Here is a 21,227-nt window from a genome sequence, read left to right as displayed (position 1 = left end):
AAGCTATCTTTTGAATTACTCTTCATATATAAAACAAATGATGCAACCCTTTATTTTCTGTGATGTTTTGATAAAATAAATTATTGAATTGAGTATAAGTGTTTTTTTTTTCAGTACTCCCTTTTTAAATCCTATTAGTCTCCTAAAAATAAATTATTCAGTATCTACATTTTTATACTGTGTAAATTACAGTTAGTAGCTCTATACAAACTGATATTAGATTTTTATTAATAACTTGAATTGCATATTGATAATAATTGAATAGTTCTATATATTTTCAGTCATAAAACTAATTAAAAAAAATCACAGCTTTTTTCTTTACATATTCTCTTGCCGTTTAAAAATATGACAATTTTTTCTCAATAACAGGCAAATTTTAATCTAATTGATTTTCATAAAAAAACTAGCGGTCCGCCCCGGCTTCGCCCGTGGTACATGTTTACGTTTTCTCTACATAAAAACCATCTTCGTACTTCAAGGAATATAATAAAAAAAGAATTATCGAAATCGGTTCTTCCGTTCTCGAGTTATGCGCTTACCAACACATTTTGCGATTCATTTTTATATATAAGATGACAATGCAAAAAAATCTCCAATACTACTTGACTAAACTTTGAATAAGGAAAAAACGCATCACGCAAAATATAACACGTTTAGTACCCGAAAATTGGTCAATAAAGCGCATTATTTGGCAAAAGAAGTTGAGTCAGTCAAGTAAGAAGTGACAGGTCGCGAGGGCTTAGCGCGCGAGTCGCGGGCAGTGAGCGCGCGGCGACCCGACCACGCACCCGCGCACCATGCGCTACGACACCGCCTCGCGAGTGCACTCTCACCACATAAACATTATTCAGTGACACCCTTTACGGATTTCTCTTCCTTCTATCAGCTTCAAGGTAAGTGTTTAACTACATAATCGATAAAAAAAGAAGCTTCTCTTATAGCCTGACCTTTCTTCGAGGCTATCAGCTGCGAAAGTACAACCAATTTGCATAATACCTTCTCAAATCAAACAAGGAACGTGGAAGAAAAACTGTTTTTCTAACACCAAGTTTCGCTTTCGAAAGTGCGAATCCGTGACTTAGTGTACGAAATCGTGATATAATTCAGCTAAGTAGGTTAAATATGAAAGACGTTTACGACATTACACTTTATAGCACACTTATTATTTAACATATTTCTTTCTCCACTAACGCCAAAGCGATGCGATTTAAGTTTATCCTTAATATAGAATCAGGTGGTAGACCGTGCAATGCCAAACAAAAGTGAATGTAGGTTGTAAAGTTGATTCGACATAACGAGCGATATAAGTAAGAGTCAGAACCTTGTAATTATTGGAATTTAACTACCGTAATAATTGAAAGATTGATATAAACTATGAAGTAGGTATCACTTAATTTTTATTTTATCATATCTATTATTGCTGCATCAGCATCTAATTGGTGTTGATTCAGAACTCCACTAATCACAAAAAAAATTAAGGTTATTTAAAGTGAAATTAGTGAGACACGCTTTCTTATATAGCACCCGAATGTATTTATTTCAAATTTTAAGACCCATAATAAAGCAGACGATATGTAAATTGATGCATATTTTAACATTTGGATTTTGAAGCTTTGAACGTGGCAACCCTAAGACCTCGCAAGCATCCGGTTCCGACAGAGGGTCGTTCTTACTCGAAACAATTTTACGTTTCCTTAATTAAAAAAATTACGTAATTAATACAAAAACAATGCATTGCGTATTAGCTTTTACCAAACGATTACGCTTCAAGAACAAGTTAACCTTTAATTATGCTTATGGCATTCATTAGATATAATGTGATGTTGTAATTTCTAATTACTAGTCGCTTCAAACTATTTAACAATGTGCGTACGTTGTATGTCCTCAAAACAAACTTATGTAATTTGTAAATAAAGATACATAACAGTTGGTGCGATCGGAGTTGTCTTTAACAAAGCTCATTGCGCGTATTACTCAACGCTTTACTAAAATAATAAAATAGTAACGAGGCCAAGTCTGTGCATAAAATAGTTTTTGGAAACGGTTATTGTTACGTGTTATGTTCATTAAACAGTTACATGCATACCAACATTTCTGAACCAAAGCTGGGGAATTGATTTGATATGATTTTAATGTGTTGTAATAAAGAACTGGAAATAGTTTCTGAATATAATTTCTAGAAGTCACTTGGCAGATAAATATTAATTCTATAGCGAAAGTTTTGAGCTCTTTGGTACTTACCAAAGTACCAAAGAGCTCAAGTATAAGTTTTATATTCAAATACTTATTTGAATATAAAACTTATATGGGAATTAATATTAGCCAAATTTTATGACCAACCCAAGGTATTTAAGTGATATATTTGCATCAAAACACTCTAGAATTTAAATTGATAATAATTATAAATGTAAATGTAGCTTCCTCGAAGCATTTATATTTGATTCATCTTGTGTTTTATAATTAAAGCACAGACTAATAATAATATACTACGTATACAAATTAAGGTCAAAGGATGATCAAATAGTCTATAAAATTTAGACCTCGCCTCATCTAATCATCAATCAGGGCGAACCAATAAAGATCAATATTAAAAGTGACAGCCTTTAAACCTGTATCGTACGAGGTTTTTTAATAAACGTAGTATTGAGTCAAAGTTGCAAATTTTCTATATATCGAGAAAAATGTGTTTTTCCAATGAGAATAATAACAATAGGCTCAAAAGTGAAATCCGTTTGGATAGATTTGTCACAGGAACAGACACGGCTACAGTAATGTGAAAGAAATATTAAAATGAACTAATTTCGTAATGTTACAAAAGATACTTAACATGCACGAATTGTTGAGGATATTGCAGTTTCGCGTGTAACTACCTACTAATACGGTAATCGAGGTACCTGAAATTACAAGCCAAGATAAGCGTTAAATATGAGGAATTAAGTTGTTTAACAAATTGGAAATTTATAATCTCATATTTAAATTTAGAGAATATAATATTGCCTTTAAATATTGATATTGGGTGTTGATTATATTATGTATGTTGACGCGTTACGGTAAGGGCGTTACTGCCGCTACGTACAAAAGACATCAACGCACGTATTTAGTTCACTTCATTTTAATACCAGTGTTGGTATTCCTTTGAGGTATCATCATTCGTTTTAATAATTTAAATTATTTCTTCAATTAATAAATTGGAGATATGGTAATTAAATGATTTAATTGACATAATTTACGATTACCGATTAATATTTAGTGGTAGTAAAGTTGTCACATCCTACGTTAGATACTATGTAGGTATATCTAAATCCATACTATCCATACTAATATTATAAATGCGAAAGTAACTCTGTCTGTCTGTCTGTTACTCAATCACGCCTGAATTACTGAACCAATTGGCATGAAATTTGGTATAGATATATTTTGATACCCGAGAAAGGACATAGGATAGGTTTTATCCCGGAAATCCTACGGGAACGGGTTTTTCTCTGAAAACGCGGGCGAAGCCGCGGGCGGAAAGCCAGTACAAAATAAATAGATCTTTAGCTATAATAAATAAAAAAGAAACATACATTTACCATTTGATAATGATACGAGGAACATAATACATGCATATTATATATACGTTAGACAAACTTGAATGTCATGCAATGTCTTTCAGCTTGTGCCTTGAAGACGCATTCAAGCGCTGCGGAAAGGTTACTGTAGGTATGTGAGCATGTTGTAAGGATATATGTAATTATATTGAAACAATATTTTCACGTTCAATTTGATTTTTACGATGTTAATCGAATTATGAAAAAAAATGTACCTACCTAAGTGAACATTTTCAATAATAATTTTCTTGGCATTATATCAAGTTTTTCTCGTATGATTTAATATACATATATGGCGACGATAGACATAGGCTATATTGTATTGTGGTGTCTTTAGGTATCAAATATTTATATGTTTCCTTGACCGAAGCGGAGATAGGCAACAAATAGGTACAAATAAAACTAATGACTTCACCCAATCCATTTAAAATATCAAAACCATTAAGACGTTATTGTCTTATTTTTGTCTAACATGACGTAGATATTTAATAAATAAAATATTTCTCATATTTTTAACAACAAATTTATATATGTACATGAATATATTTTATCCAATAATTTCAAGAAATATATGACATAACTTTTATACACAACTTTACCATAAATAAGGAGTAGGTACTTACCTATCTATAAAAAAAGCTCTAAGGATTTTGCAAATAAATTCGCAAAGAATATAGCATGAGAGGAATGCAAGGTATTGCGTCGTGACTCGTTGTTGTGTTATGGAGTAAGGGGGAGGCGGGAGGGGGAGGGAGCAGGCCGTCAATAGTGAAAGTAAGCACCAGTTAGTTAGCAGTAAGCTAACTCTACTTATCTACCAAGGCAGTTAAGAATTACGTTCCCTTTTAATATGATATACAGTTAAAGATTCACTACTACTTAAATAAACGCTTATAAAAAATTGTCCATGAGTAGGTAGGTACCGAGATGAACGGCAAAATGAAATCAGTACCTAGAAAAAAAATCATAATATGTATTAGTACGAGTAGTAGTAGTATTGCCTAAAGAAGTTAGACAACTGGCAACGTATACAACTGTTTACGTCGTATAATTTTGCCATGTATAGGTAAAGCATTGACGTCTAATCGAAACGTGGAACAAAAAATATTGTTTATTTTTTTTACGATTCTGATTGGCTTATGCGGTAGTCGTAAGTCATTTTGGTAAATAGTTCCCACATGAACAATACATATAGTTGAGCGTATATTCTTAGGTCTAAGGTAGATCTTTGGTTTTATATTGAAGTAGTTCAACACCAAGGTAGGTTTATTGTTGAATGGGCGCGGAAGTCGCTGACCTTGCGGCCGTCGGCGCGGACGCAGCCCTCGGTTCCACAGCCTACTATTAAGAACAACAAAACCAATATCTTGCATTCAAAGATATATTGTATTACTTAGATACTAATGTAGCTATTTGCTCAGTTGACAAATGCAAATTGACTTATGTTCAAATTACGATTTAACTAAATTAATGACAAATAATGTGGCATCTCTTGGACTACTCATAAGACTCTTATCAATTTATCGATGTATTTGTTAACGCAGGACCCTAGTGCAATAATGAATAATTATGGATTTAGTACTCCTGTAGTTACCTACTCCTGAAAAAGACACAAGTTCTTCAAAACATTAAAATTATAAGTAAAATCGACTCTACAACTTAAAGATACAATACAAGTGTTACTTTATGCAAAACTTTAATATAGATATATACTTATTTTCAAGCATATAGAAATGAATACACAAAGTATTTGCAAGGGATAAATGACCTGCGAGGAATGCGCGATCTTTGAGTAAAATATGATTCACGCCATTGATATCTTAGATCACTGTAAGAAAATCTTTTACAACTATTGTGTAGTTTATAAATATTGCTATTTCTTAATGTTGCTTGTGAGCTCAGTCTGCATGTTTCCTTACGTAGGTAATGAAAAGTATCCATATTTTCAAATACAAAATGAACGAAACATAACATTATATTTTGTAAATATTAATTGCGTATTACAATGTAGGTAAGCCACTTTAAAATACTATGATATTTTTGAATATTTTAGCAATTCTCGATCCTCAAACAGCAAAACAAATTATGTATAAGTAGAAGAAGTCATTGAAAAACCGGTCTAACTCGCAATAATATTAAATCGAATAAGTTTTATGTAGATATTATTTTCATGCACGAATAACAGTTGAAAGCTACTATTTGGTATCAATTATTCAATTGTTCAAAGGTTACATACATTAAGTGCTAGTCGCTTATCCCAGATTTGTCAAAAAAAATTAGTCAGTAAAGATGCAGCTTTTCAATCGTAAAATAAAATGTAAAATTAGCCGACCATTTTTGGAGTTAAACCGTAATAAACATTTTTTTCTGATTATTCACATTACCCAATTTCTTTAAAACTCGAAAACATAGATGTATCTATTAAAAGGTAAATTAGATGAGTAACTTTAGATTGCTTTTGTTTGGCTCGGTTTATATCCTTGTAAAATAAAAGGTTCGAGAAGGTCACCTGCCCGTCGCTAACTTTTTTCTTGTTTAATTTTTATGATCTACATTAGTTACGTTGCTTGTATAAATTAAACTCACATTTAAATACATCTTTTTTATGTAGAATAATAAGGTTTGACTACTATACTTCCAGAGCTACACCGACAATGGCGACTTCCGGAGGGAAGTCTCGGCGGGAGGAGACCAGCGACAATTCAGACGACGAACTCTTGCCGCTCGCTAATGACACCTATGGCGGCAGGTGCGTGACCAATTTAGTATAATCTTAATAGACATTGATTTTGTTTCATGCTATTTTACTAAAAGAAAGTCTCAAAGTCATGGTTACTAAGCTCAATGCAAAAAGAAATCTACGCAGTCGAGGTCGTTATCGAGCAATTATCGACGCAGAATTGTACCTATCTACGGATGTGTTATATAAACTAAGAATGAATATAAGCCTAATGAATGAAAGTTATTACGGATCTATTATCGATCTTCAGTGGATACTTTTATATCATTCGCATAACTCTGATGACACACTTAAAGCTGTATGAGTAAGCCTTTGCAAATATTGTAACAGAAAAATTCGATATCATATCATTATTATTATCTACATAAAACATTAATAATTTTCTGTCAAAAAAAAACTAAAAATCTTTCAATATTACTAAATGAAGAAGAAGATAAGCGTTGTCTTCTTGTCTGCACTAAATGATTCTTTAGTTTCAACACACGCCGTCTACAGCATAATGTACCTACAAGTGTGTCGTAATCGCATCATCAGAAGTTTGGCATCTTATTCTAAACCAGTTGTTTTTAGGTTATATTATAAAACCTAAAAATTTGCATATATGCTTAATATTTAACGTTTATAATACATTGAACACTAAACCTAAATTGTTCAGTGTTCAAAACTATATGTTGAAATCTAATCATCATCTTCAAAAGCTGTCACTTATGTTTTGTAAGATTAGTGTTTCTAATAATACATATTTCACACAAAGATGAAAGAACACAATTATTAGTGGCCTAGCGATTGGTCAGCGGCAGCCGGCCCGGAACCCGCTCAAATGCCAAGGTTGTCAACTCTGACGACACAACTTTCGATCGAGTGCGCTACATTTTTGCGCCCCACTTGTTTCCTGCGTTGAACTTACCGTTTAAGAAAATAGTTATGCACTACTTGGAACTAATGTAAATGAGAGCTACATCTAAATCTAAATAAGTTACAGACTTAGAAACGATTTAACTAACAAGAGAGACGGACATTAGTAATTTCAATAGTTTCTAACAAAATGCGTGATGGAATGAGTCATATAGTTAGGTAGTTTTTACGGAAATAAGATGTAATATCTGTATTGAGAATAATTTAGCAAAATGCTATACTATGAAATCTACCTTCTTTAAACTAGTCTGCCATTAAAACAAGCTTTTGAAGCACACTGGCCGCGGCACGGGGTCGATCGTGTTAAGAATATTTGATGACAACGGGTTTATTCTAGCTGTTGAGAATGAATTTAGAATTAAAAATAAGTATTTTAATATATTCCTATAAATACATATCTTAGCTCTGTTTAAAGTAAACATGAAAATCTTCAGTCAATAAGAGCATAATTATTGGTACATATTGCGCAAGCGCAAAGAAATTCGGTAAAAGTGAAGAGAGTAAGTATGCACTTATGTATGATGGTCTGGTCAACGACCGGACTTCGTGTTTGAAGCCCAGATAGTACTTTGCATATTAAAGTTATGTGTATTGACCAACATGACGTATCTATTTTTAATTTAATATCGTTTATAACACGCTCGGAAAATACTTTTATATAAATATTATATAAAAACTATTACGCAATTCATTAATTACCTTATTACTTTTAATTCATTAATCTATCATTAAATTTTAATTAATTAAATTAAATTAATTAAAATTGAACACGGAATTCAAAAGATTTATAAATAAATTAGCAAGCTCGTAACATAAAGCTCTAAGCTATTAAGCTTAGTGAGTGGATTTGCACCGGAATGACATTGAGAAGCCTTTTGTAACAAAGATATTCATATGAGCTCGTAGACGAGAACCTAAGCCAGTCTAGATCGTGAGCGAGCAAAGGTCATATTTTTATTACGTTTTTGTATTTTTTCATACCAGGAATCTTAGATTTAGTTTTAAATGTTTTTAAATTAAAACTATCGTTGTTAATTTAAGAATTCTCAATTATTAAAACAGTCGGGGATTCGATGCTAGACGATTGTGTAAAAATGTTTAATGATGATGATTTTACTAGGACCTCCTGTAATAACTCAGGCCCCGGAACCACAGACACAATAGAAAATCTATTGTGTCGTGGACCGATCGGGCCGTTCGGGGCTCAATGGCTTAATATTATAAAGCTGAAGAGTTTGTTTGTTTGAGCGCGCTGATCTCGGGAACTACTGGTCCGATTTGAAAAATTCTTTCGGTGTTTGATAGCCCATTTATCGAGGAAGGCTATATATCATCATGCTAAAACCAACAGGAGCGGAGCAATGCGGGTGAAACCGCGGGGAACAGCTAGTACATTAAACAAGTAAATACGTGTCTGGTTGTGTATTGTGAAAAAAAAACGTTCAAATGTTGTTTACATTGCATGCCATTTATTTGTGTAGGTATAACATTAATATATGCAATATAACATTAATTGCATAATGTATATGCTGCATTTCAACCGACTTCAAAAAAGGAGGAGATTTTCCATATGACTATATTTTAAGACGTTTGTTACCTCAGAACTGGGCGAATTGATTTTGATAATTCTTTTTATTTGAAAGTTGGTGCCTGCACTGCATTCTAAAGTACCTAACCAATGAAACTGATACAAGTTTATGTATAATACTACAGTACCTATATCTATAAAACCAGCAGATTTTGGAGCAGGTAAAATCCATCCATAAAACTGGGGTCATAACTTGAAATAAAAATCCAAGCAGATCACCTTAATTTATTCCCGAGAACAAATAAAACATACCTAGAACCCGTATATTTATATGTAGTATATTATAAAACCAAAAAGAATTATGCAAACAGGAAACTTGTTTTATTATTGTACTAGCTGTTGCCCGCAGCTTCGCTTGCGTGGAAAAGATAAATTTTCATGGTATAAGTTTTCATCCCCTATTTTACCCCTTTAGGGGATGAATTTTCTAAAATCCTTTCTAAGGGGACGCCTACGTTATGACTTCTACCTGCATGCCAAATTTCAGCCCGATACGTCCAGTGGTTTGGGCTGTGCGTTGATAGATCACTATATCAGTCACCTTTGAGTTTTATATATATAGATATTGTTGTAACATATAATATATTGGAATAAATATAATTTATTGTAATTAATAAAAACATAGAATACTTTCATTTCACATGCGTCCGTATTAATAATTAACGAAGCGCGATATAATTTCACGTGCCCACTGCCGCAGAACGAAGAAATTGCACAGTGGTCTTCTTTCACGCGAGATGAGGACATATCTTTTTATTTAACATTTTTATTTTAAAAACGATATATGAAAGGAGATTTTATAGGTTCAGAAATTTACTATTCAAGACATTAAGTAGGTTTGCCTACAACACAGTAAATTATAAACTTTGTGTATTATTTTTTAATTATTTCTTTGAATGTTTGTTTTTTCTGATGTGAAACTAAAATACAATTTGTGTTTTATTAGTACGAATAAACAAACGCCCTCAGTCCTCACTAATTCGTTTTACGAGTGCACTGACCGTCGTCCATTTTGAGATTTTCCTATTAGAGATAACTCGTTTAACATTTTGGTGCAAACACAGATATAAGATAATCTTTACTGCTTTTTAGCTAGATCTCTGTTTAGCCATAAAAAGATACAATATAAAAATGTATTTTATCTAGGAAAATTAACTTTAACATTATATAAGTACCTAGTTACATAGGTACTAAAATAGACAAAATGACGTGTCTAAAGATATTTTTTAAACGTCTTTTGATAATTTTATCTTCGATTGTTTTCGAGTGAACAAAATTGCGAATATGAAAAATTAATATTCAAAATTTGTCCGATGGACAACGTTAGCCACCGTTTGTCTTGGTGGCCACGCGCCGCCTCCACCAGTCGGTACAGCGATCGCACCGTTTACTGTCCTCGATCAAATTAACGATCATTTATTAAATTATACTTCGGGATACTCTATACCATAGAATATTTCATCGATTTAATTCAACAGTGTTCTATAAGTGTGTCGCAAACGATATGTGAGAAATAGAAAATGAGTGAGCACGACCGTAAAATTTATTATGAGAGACATGATCTGGAAGAACCTGTGTATATAGCGAACAATAATAACTCAATTTACAGCAACTATTGTAGCATTTACAGGTATCCTTCTATTTATATTTATTTAATTCATTTATTAATTTAAGCTGAATTTGTTATGAATATTTCATTGCACGTAAGTACGCTCACACATTAACTCGATTATAACTTGTAATTTACAAGTAAACTTAGTAAAGTAAGTTATTTTAGAAAATAAATACAATAATTATTATAACAGTAAACTTAAACAGCGAATTAAGTTTTTATGCGTTTATAAACAGTAGAAGAAAGCGGCGTGTGGGATATTTAAACAGGAAGACTCTAAGTACTCGTTATGTCGACAACTTTCTATTGTAACATTTAGCACGAATTGATGGTGACGTCGATAAATGAATGATTGATATATTGATATATTATGTGTGTGCTAGTTATGATTTGTATGTCTTTATAACTAAAAATTCTTTTCCTACGTTTTAATTTTCGTACCTACGACCATTAAATAACCTACCTAGGCTATAATGATACTTTTGTTCGTCCACAACCGTTTCATAATCAAACTCCTACATAACTGATAGTACGATTTTTTGACATTCGGTACGAGTACGATCTTAAATTATTTTTATACCCCCAAGTTAAAGGGTGTTAGCATAACGTTTGTCGCGTCAGCTAGTAAATAAATAAAATAAGTAAATAATTCACAATAGTGAATACTATCGGTATTGTTTTGTATCTCATGCAAATAACATTCTTCAGTACTCAACTAAATATAAGCATATCAAGATTGTGCGTTGAATACCAATAGGGAGATGATTTGAATGAGACATTTGATAAACAAAATATATTCGCAATTTTGTATCCACCTACAATGCAATTGCAGTATAGAAAATTGGAGTAGACGAATTGTCAGTCGTTATATTCGCAACGTATAATTTATGATACCCTAACGGCTCATATCTTACGTAAGTCCCCTGTCACAACGCCGCCTGTACTATGTCGAAACCGGTATGCATTGTAACTCACAATTTGTAACATTGGCTACCTAAATTAGAGCAAACACAAAACTATTGAACAATTAATGTTAGCTATGGGACATTTATGCGAAATAATGAGTAAAAACTGACGATTTTTCGTCTACACGATGTCTGAAACTTGTAAATACAGCAAGTATTAGTCATTAACTACATACCTGTGTTTACAAATCGTGACAAGACACACAAAGAATTTTTAGAATGTAATAAGTATTAATTATTTATTTATTAGAAGAGACCAGTCATCAACATAAAGAATTCTACGTATTTCCGAGCTTTATATCTAGAAATGAAACTCGTTTTAATCAATTTGTTAAATTCTATTTTAATGTTGTGTAAATAAACCATTATTTTGAAATACATGAACTAGTTATGTATTTTATTTAATTTATATTTTTTTCTTTTTTCAGCCAAAGAACAGTACAAGAAACGAAAGGATGGGACGTGTTCAGAGAATTTCCTCCGAAGCAGGACAGTGGGTCTATGGAGAGTCAAAAATGCCTAGAGTTCACAGTCAGGGTCCTCAAAATATTAGCGTATGCTGTTACTTTTATAGTAGTCCTTGCTTCTGGAGTCATTGCAAAAGGACTTGTACTTTTTATGACCTCGCAATTAAAAAAAGATAGGAGATTAGCTTATTGTAATAGGAATTTAGGTAAGAACTGTTATATTTTCGGTATCTTAAATTTATACAAAGTTAACTAAAATTATACTTATTGAATATTGATATTTTTCAGGTAGGGATAAACAATTTGTAGTAAGTTTACCGGATGAAGAACGAGTGGCGTGGATGTGGGTGATTCTGGCAGTTTTCGCTATCCCGGAAGTTGGAACTCTCATTAGATCCGTCAGAATATGTTTCTTCAAGTCAGTAAAGAAACCGAAGAGCATACACTTCGTAGTGGTAAGCATAAATTACGCATGTACTTTCATTTTTCTATGCTGATTAGATAAAATTATTCACGTCGTATCATCTCATGAATTCTTTCTCTTTTAAGTGTATTAATTATTCAAAATCTCACGTGCAGTGTTCTATTTTCAGGTGTTCATAGCGGAATCGCTTCATACGATAGGCTTGGCGTTACTATTTTTCAAAGTACTGCCAGAGATAGATGTCGTAAAGGGAGCGATGATAACGAATTGCATGTGCATAGTGCCAGCGATACTCGGCTTACTGTCCCGCAACTCGCGAGATTCGAAACGCTTTGTGAAAGTTATAGTCGACATAGCCGCCATTGTCGCGCAAGTGACTGGCTTCATTGTGTGGCCGCTGCTCGAGAACAAACCGGTGCTATGGCTGATTCCGATTTCGGCTTTGTGTATATCTCTGGGCTGGTGGGAAAATTACGTGACCCGACAGAGTCCGATTGGTAAGATCGAACGCAACAATACCTTTACAACTGATTGTTTCCAAACGTTGCATAAATAGACTTAATTATGGTTTCGCTTCGCAGGTATTATAAAAAGTTTAGGCCGAGTAAAGGAGGAATTGAACCAAACACGCTATTATACGTACAGATTTGTATCTGTGTGGAAAATTATTCTATTCTCTGTTTGCATATTAATGTGCATTTGGATGGATGGTGATAATCCGGCAATGTTCTTCCAGTTATTCAATGAAGGTTTTGGGCCACATAATATCGTTGTTGAAGAGGTAAGTTAGCTTCTGAATATAGTTTATAATGTCTTCTATCGATCTAACTTCGTAAATAAAGATTCAATCGAGTAATGATACTTTCAATGTATTTAGAATTTATATCATCAAGTAAATAAAATCACACGCTCAATTATTAACCGTCTCAAAAACCAATTAAACAAGGAAAATAATTTTATACATTCAAGATTTATTTTTAATTCTAGGTACAAGTTCAACTAGGAGGAACAATAATTCCAGACTTGGCAAATGCGACATTAACCGGCGATTCCGTAGAAGTAGCGGCTGTATACAAATCAGCATTTTATGTTCTACTGATACAAGTTTTCGCAGCTTACTTCTGTTATATTTTCGGGAAGTTTGCGTGCAAAATCCTTATCCAAGGTTTCAGTTATGCCTTCCCAATCAATTTGGTAATACCAGTTGTCGTGAACTTCCTTATCGCAGCCTGTGGCTTACGAAACGGCGACACCTGTATATTCCATGGAACTATACCCGATTACTTGTTCTTTGAAAGTCCACCAGGTAAATTCTTAGTCATAATTGAAATACCATTACCATTAAACATAAAAAACCTGTAAATAAATCGAATTTAAAACCTTATTTGTAAGAATATTAATTAGTTTACCTAGTTAGAAGCAAAATTTAATGACTTTTGAGTAACTGAACTATAAAAATAAATTGTTCTCAATTTCAGTTTTCAGTCTCAGTGATTTTATATCTCGTCAAATGGCGTGGGTTTGGTTATTATGGCTTCTATCACAAACTTGGATAAGTATTCATATTTGGACTCCAAAAGCGGAACGTTTGGCATCTACTGAAAAACTGTTCGTACTGCCCATGTACAACGGTTTATTGATTGATCAAAGCATGGCGTTTAATAGAAAACGTGATGATCAGAAAGATGTCAAAACTGAGGTATGATTTTTTCCTCATATTACCTACAATTAAGTATTCCAAAATACAATCTTCTTATTATGTTTCCCTTTCTCAGGATCTAGCTGAAATAGAAAAGGAAAAAGGAGATGAATACTATGAAACTATATCAGTTCACACGGACAATACTGGATCATCACCCAAAACGGTGAAGTCATCAGACTCGATCACCAGGATATACGCATGCGCTACTATGTGGCACGAAACGAGAGACGAGATGATGGAGTTCTTGAAGTCTATCCTTCGGTTGGATGAAGATCAGTGTGCAAGACGTGTAGCACAGAAGTACTTAAGAGTTGTTGACCCCGATTACTACGAATTCGAAAGTGAGTTCTTTTATTTACATAAAAGAAAAATATAATAAGTGTATACTTAATTTACCTTAAATGGGTAACTATAAAAATTGTTGTAGTTTAATAAAATATATTTTTTAATTCAAATATAAAAATACATTATTTTGCATCATATTTCTTTTGTAACGAATTAATAAGTTAAACTTGTTCATTATGTAACACATAACTCATATAACCTGTATAATATTTCAGCGCATATTTTCTTGGACGACGCCTTCGAAATCTCTGATCACAGTGACGACGATTCGCAAGTGAATAGATTCGTGAAACTTTTTGTGGACACAATTGATGAAGCAGCTTCTGAAGTACATCAGACGATTATACGTGTACGACCACCCAAAAAATATCCCGCACCATACGGAGGTAGATTGACATGGGTTCTTCCTGGAAAAACGAAAATGATTTGCCATTTGAAGGATAAGTCGAAAATTCGTCACAAGAAACGTTGGTCACAGGTGACAATTTACACTAACAAAATAGTACCTAGTCCTAGTGTTGTTAATATATTTTCATGTGATATTAAATAAAAAAATAATTCCAGGTGATGTACATGTACTACCTTTTGGGTTACCGTCTAATGGAACTGCCGATATCAGTTGACCGTAAAGAAACAATGGCTGAGAACACGTACTTGCTTACACTCGATGGAGATATTGATTTCCAGCCTCACGCTGTCCGTTTGCTTATCGATTTAATGAAGAAGAATAAGAACTTAGGCGCTGCTTGTGGTCGTATTCATCCTGTCGGATCAGGTACTGCATACAAATAGATTCATCTTATTATATTATCATACTGCTTAGAATTAACTACATAGTAATATATTTATACATTTTTACAGGACCTATGGTGTGGTATCAATTGTTCGAGTACGCTATTGGTCATTGGCTGCAAAAGGCGACAGAACACATGATTGGCTGCGTACTCTGTAGTCCTGGATGCTTCTCTCTGTTCAGAGGAAAAGCTTTGATGGACGATAACGTTATGAAGAAATATACACTACGACCCGAAGAAGCTAGACACTTCGTGCAGTACGATCAAGGTAAGTTTCCAATATTCTATTGGCATTGTATTCATACTAATAGTCGATCTTTGGTAACGATATTATTTTTTATTTCAGGGGAGGACCGTTGGCTTTGTACACTACTTCTACAGCGAGGTTATCGAGTCGAGTATTCAGCTGCTTCTGATGCGTACACGCATTGTCCAGAAGGTTTTAGTGAGTTTTACAATCAACGTCGTCGATGGGTACCTTCCACTATTGCTAACATCATGGACTTGCTTGCGGACTACAAACACACGATTAAAATTAACGACAACATTTCTTCACCCTACATTGCATACCAGGTAAAGTTTATTTTTAGCTATATAGAAAGAGACAGAAACTCATAGTCCATGATATAAATATAAATTGAAATTCTTTTAAATGACCGTTTCAGATGATGTTGATGGGTGGTACGATTCTTGGACCCGGAACTATATTCCTTATGTTGGTGGGTGCCTTCGTGGCTGCTTTTAGGATCGACAATTGGACCTCTTTCGAATACAACTTATACCCGATATTGCTGTTTATGTTCGTTTGCTTCACGATGAAATCAGATATTCAGGTACAAGACAAATATTTTACTTAAATCATACCTAAAATATTTTATTAAATTTTATATAATTAATCATAGATCATGTTTTACAGTATATTTTTTTATAATTTCAGTTGCTGGTTGCACAAATTCTTTCAACTGCATATGCTATGATAATGATGGCTGTAATCGTCGGTACTGCGCTTCAGTTAGGCGAGGACGGTATAGGGTCGCCATCAGCTATTTTCTTGATATCGCTCTCGGGTTCATTCTTTATAGCCGCCTGTTTACATCCACAAGAATTTTGGTGTGTTGTACCCGGCATCATTTATCTTCTTTCTATACCTTCTATGTACTTGCTACTTATTTTATATTCTATTATCAACCTCAATGTCGTATCCTGGGGTACTCGAGAAATTCAACAGAAGAAAACTAAAAAGGTAAACCTTTCACCATTGATAGGCATGACGACAGTATCCATAAATGATCGAATTAGTGTTTTTAAAGGAAAATATATAATAAATTAATTACAAATATTGACTTAGAAATATTTAAATCATTAAGATTAATGAGATTATCAATAAAATAAAACATTGAAATTCTGCAGTCCGCCATTTTGACTAAAACACGCGTGACGTCACTCCTATGTAAACAACTTCACGTCAGGTGTATTTTTTTTCTATTGTTTCACGTATGCTTTATCGACTAAGAATAGAACTGCAATAAATGCACATTCGCGAATATGTGGTTCGGTTTTTTCCGCACGAACTTTATACAATCATTTTTTTCTTATTATTTTCTCGGTTATAACAATTACTAACACTTTTTTGGGCATATTTTTATGTGGGTTCACACTGCAATACTGCACACTACTAATAAACTTTGAAATTCGTTTCTATAACGCATATTAATTAAATAATTTATTCATTTCCTTCGATTAGCGTACAGATAATGACGTATTTACTATAGAGTGACGTCACGCCGATGCCATGACATCTTCGAGCTGTTTTGGCACAGTTAATATAATTAAATATTTTTTGAAAAATGGCTTTTATCTTTGTTAAATTTAAGTATATTACCGAAATAAAGGGTTTTTCTTGTATAGTAAACGTATATACACACATTATAGAAGAGAATTTAAAAATCTTTCGTCATGCCTATTCTCTATATGGATACTTTTTAGAATTGTTATATTTATCTATAAATATTTTAATGCTTATTCCAGGAAATTGAAGCCGAAAAGAAAGCAGCAGAAGAAGCCAAAAAGAACGCAAAACAGAAGTCATTGCTCGGATTCCTTCCGGGTATGAACAGTGAAGAAGAAGAGGGCTCCATCGAATTTTCTTTCGCAGGCTTATTTAAATGTTTGTTATGCACACATCCTAAGAGCAACGAAGAAAAAGTACAACTTCTGCACATCTCGTCCACACTCGAAAAATTGGAAAAGAAGTTGGAAAATGTTGAAAGGTAATACTAAAATTGTAGTATTGATAATACTTTAGACGAATATATTTAGATAAGATAAAATGTAATAATCGTTAATAAATTTCTAGAGCAATTGATCCACATGGGCAATCGAGAGGACGAAAATTATCTGTCGGGCTCAGAGGAAGCACGAACGGCGATCCACTGGTAACGGTTGCGGAAGGAGAAGAAGACCATGATTCTGATTCAGAAACAGATACTATGTCTACTGTACCAAGAGTAAGTAATCTATACAATACAATGTCATAAAGCCTTGTATCTGTTTTGTTTATTGCTATTATTTATTTCAGGAAAAACGAGACGACCTTATTAATCCATACTGGATAGAAGATCCTGATTTGAAGAAAGGCGAAGTTGATTTCCTAAATCAACAAGAATTAGCGTTTTGGAAAGAGCTTATCGACAAATATATTTATCCTATTGATGCTAATAAAGAGGAACAGGTACATTTCCTTTCAAACGCTTTGTGACTGAAAAAAATAAACAAATCAATAAATTGTGATATGTTTATTGCAGAGTATAAATAAATTTCATCATGTAGTCGATCATAACCGAAAAAAAATATTCATCACATTTGGTCAATTATTGTGCTTTTTAATTGTGAAAATGTTGATGAAGCCAAGATACTAATACATATTTCCTTTCAGTTTTACTATAGTTACTTATATTTTTAAATATTATATGTTTGTAATTACCAAAATTTTAGGCTCGTATATCCAAGGAACTGAAAGAATTGAGAGACACGTCAGTATTTAATTTCTTTATGGTCAATGCTCTTTTTGTCCTTATTGTATTTTTGCTACAATTGAACAAGGACAACCTTCATATTAAATGGCCCCTCGGAGTTAAAACTAATATAACATATGATGAGGCCACGCAAGAGGTAACGTGAAGAACGCCCGATGATCAGCGATCGGCCTTCAATGATGACATGGGACTATGACTCCGCGTTTTTAAATCTCTTTTTGCAGGACCCGATCCCCACGACGATAGTCACCATCTCAGTCACCATTGAAAGTTGATACTATTAATGCTTTTTTATGTAATTTTACAGGCTCGAATTGCACGTGATTTGGTAGAGCTTCGCAATAAATCAGTTTTTGCGTTTGTCATGTTCAATGCTTTATTTATATTGATAGTATTTTTATTACAACTCAACAAAGATCAACTCCACGTGATTTGGCCTTTGGGAGTAAAGACAAACATAACGTACATCGAGGAAACAGGCGAGGTATAGCCAAATTTTTCAAAGTTTGTGTGTCTACGCAAGTCTAACGACCTTTCTCTAACCGGTCTCTTTCGGGATGGCACACCCAGCATGAAGATCCAGTTATCTTCTACACCGATAACTAAACAATTTAGTGTCACTTAATAAATGATCACATTCTTCCTAAAATCCCAGGCCTTTAAGCATTCCATACTTTGGTGAAGTATGGAGCGGAATCGATACAACGAAAATGTATTTTTCCTGAATTCTGATCTGAAAGGCCACAAGATAAACCTTTATTAATCGCACTACCCAATACCTTGTACTGTCACCTTTGGTCTGTTTTCTTTGGTGGTGGAATTTCTTCCATTAAATTTCGCGTGTGTGTTAACACGGTCTATGGTACCCTGAGAATGTTCATTCCTTCACGATGGTGTTTTTTAACATAGCAAATATTTAAATTTATTTTCTCTTTGTAATTCATAACAATGTTTTCGAATTGTACTCCTTGTAAAAATAAAAGTATAAATTATATTATTGGATTATAATCATCTCAAAGGAATACGGCCTACGGCAAATAGATGTGCACCCACCCGTGTTGCATGATAATATTGAGTTGATTTTGATTTTTAACAACTCTTATCTGTTTGTGAGTTGTTTATTACTCGAGTTGTAGTATATAAAAATGTGCATTTTGGTAGTAATTTAAAAGCGCAGTGGAAATGGTGCTAATATATATCTGCTTAATAATTATTGCTTGCGAAAAATCGACATGCAAAATCAGCAATTAACATTGTTTTAATTATTCTAGGTGCTCATTTCAAAGGAATATTTGCAACTTGAACCGATTGGTTTGGTCTTCGTGTTCTTCTTTGCCTTAATTTTAGTTATTCAATTTTCGGCTATGTTGTTCCATAGATTCGGAACAATATCACACATATTAGCATCGACAGAATTAAACTGGTTCTGTACTAAAAAGGTAACCTTTTAACATTTTCTAATAGTTAACTGTAATAGAGGGAGTTTGTAATTTTAATTTGGCTCATATATTTTACAGTCTGAAGACCTATCACAAGATGCATTGCTGGATAAGAATGCTATAGCAATAGTGAAAGATTTACAAAAGCTCAACGGACTAGACGATGAGTACGACAACGATTCAGGGTCGGGTCCGCAAAATGTGGGGAGAAGGAAAACGATACACAATTTAGAAAAAGCGCGGCAGAAGAAGAGAAATATTGGAACATTGGACGTTGCATTCAAGAAGCGTTTCTTCAACATGAATGCTAATGAGGGTCCAGGTACGTAATTTTAATGCTTTAAGAATGAATAAAATATAGGGATATTTTAACGAGAAAAATATCAATGAAATTCGTGTTTATAGGTACACCAGTATTGAATAGGAAGATGACCCTGCGCAGAGAAACATTGAAAGCCTTGGAAACAAGAAGAAATTCGGTTATGGCTGAAAGAAGGAAATCACAAATGCAAACACTAGGCGCTAATAATGAATATGGAGTAACAGGAATAGTATGTTTAAACAATTTTAGAAATTAAGAAAATGTGTTACATGTCGTAATATGTTTTTACCTTCGTAAAAAAGCAAAATCATCAAACCAGTTATGAAGCGTTTGTGCTAATGGCCATATTAGAGTAAGATCCCGGGAAGAATTACCTGGAGTTAGCTCAAGACACCAGGGTCTCAAGGATAAAAATGAGTTTTGATGGCTATACAATTTACAAATTTGAAAACAAACTTTTAAAATTTATTGTTTATTACAAAGGGTGTTTAATGAAAATATAATGTATGGAATTTTCAATTTCAGTTGAACAACAACCACGGTGTTGGACCACGCCACCGAACTTCGACGGCCAACATTTCAGTGAAAGACGTTTTCGGAGAACCAAATGGTGGAATGGTCAACAGAGGTTACGAGACAACCCTTGGGGACGAAGACGACAGCAATTCTATGAGATTGCAGCCGAGACAGAACCAAGTCTCATTCCAAACAAGATTTCAGTGAACATCGACTGTAGGGGATAGCAAACCGTAACCATTCGTCAAACGCATCTAAATTATTATGTTTTTCTTTTATCCAACTGAAATATGTTCTGTTCCATAAGTTTGCTATCATTACTAATAGAAGATGCTAAATTACGAAATATATCAACGCCTAGTTAATGCAATCGTGGATACTCATTTTAGAATAGTTACTATTTACTGAAATTAATTCTTAGGACATTACGACTACTTGTGATATTTTAAGAGATTTGTCTGAATTTTTTTATGACATAGAAACACAATTACATAATAATTGTGTCGATTCTGAATTATTATTTTATATTAAATTTATAAGAATGTACACTGCCACATGAACTTTACAATGAATAATTTTTATATGACATATCTAAATAAATAAAATAATTTTGAAAGTTGTTCTTTTATTTTATTAATATTTCAATGTGCTTCCGTAGTATTTTTAGTCCATATTTTCAAATTATTCCATGTTTTCAACCACTAGACTGTTCGGACTCAGTTTATTTCATTTTTAAAGTGCATTGTTGCTTATCACATTGACTATTTGTATTA

General features: G+C 33.3%; 1 protein-coding gene across 4 annotated transcripts; it reads left to right on the top strand.

Moving 5' to 3' along the window:
• The first annotated feature begins 733 nt into the window (after positions 1-733).
• kkv (hyaluronan synthase-like protein kkv) lies at positions 734-21,070 on the top strand. Of its 4 annotated transcripts, none has more exons than XM_090113004.1 (23): positions 734-893; positions 6,232-6,339; positions 11,839-12,083; positions 12,166-12,332; positions 12,471-12,798; positions 12,883-13,082; positions 13,289-13,607; positions 13,780-14,000; positions 14,077-14,344; positions 14,564-14,826; positions 14,913-15,123; positions 15,210-15,410; positions 15,489-15,715; positions 15,808-15,975; positions 16,080-16,385; positions 17,171-17,412; positions 17,499-17,649; positions 17,721-17,873; positions 18,485-18,661; positions 19,449-19,616; positions 19,695-19,938; positions 20,022-20,167; positions 20,464-21,070. In XM_090113004.1, the coding sequence occupies exons 2-23, from the start codon at positions 6,245-6,247 to the stop codon at positions 20,659-20,661; spliced, it is 4,698 nt and encodes a 1,565-aa protein (XP_089969130.1). In that variant the 5' UTR covers positions 734-893; positions 6,232-6,244; the 3' UTR covers positions 20,662-21,070. The 4 variants fall into 4 exon arrangements, with proteins under 4 accessions (XP_089969130.1, XP_089969139.1, XP_089969116.1 ...); XM_090113013.1 differs by lacking the exon at positions 18,485-18,661 and adding an exon at positions 18,137-18,313; XM_090112990.1 differs by lacking the exons at positions 734-893; positions 6,232-6,339 and adding an exon at positions 10,197-10,463.
• The last annotated feature ends 157 nt before the right edge of the window (positions 21,071-21,227 follow it).

Source organism: Colias eurytheme, chromosome 2 (assembly GCF_061535395.1).
Source record: "Colias eurytheme isolate Ceu_HAF_F1 chromosome 2, ilColEury1 Martin Lab GWU primary, whole genome shotgun sequence".
In the NCBI taxonomy this organism is placed as follows: domain Eukaryota; kingdom Metazoa; phylum Arthropoda; class Insecta; order Lepidoptera; family Pieridae; genus Colias; species Colias eurytheme.
The sequence above is the reverse complement of the archived record's forward strand: the minus strand, read 5'-3'. Positions and strand labels throughout refer to the sequence as shown.

Coding starts and splice junctions, on each gene's coding strand:
- kkv (XM_090112990.1), top strand. CDS start 10,354: ATGAGTGAGCACGACCGTAAAATTTATTATGAGAGACATGATCTGGAA. Junction 15,716..15,807: donor CACCCTACATTGCATACCAG/GTAAAGTTTATT, acceptor TGACCGTTTCAG/ATGATGTTGATGGGTGGTAC. Junction 20,168..20,463: donor AATATGGAGTAACAGGAATA/GTATGTTTAAAC, acceptor TTTCAATTTCAG/TTGAACAACAACCACGGTGT.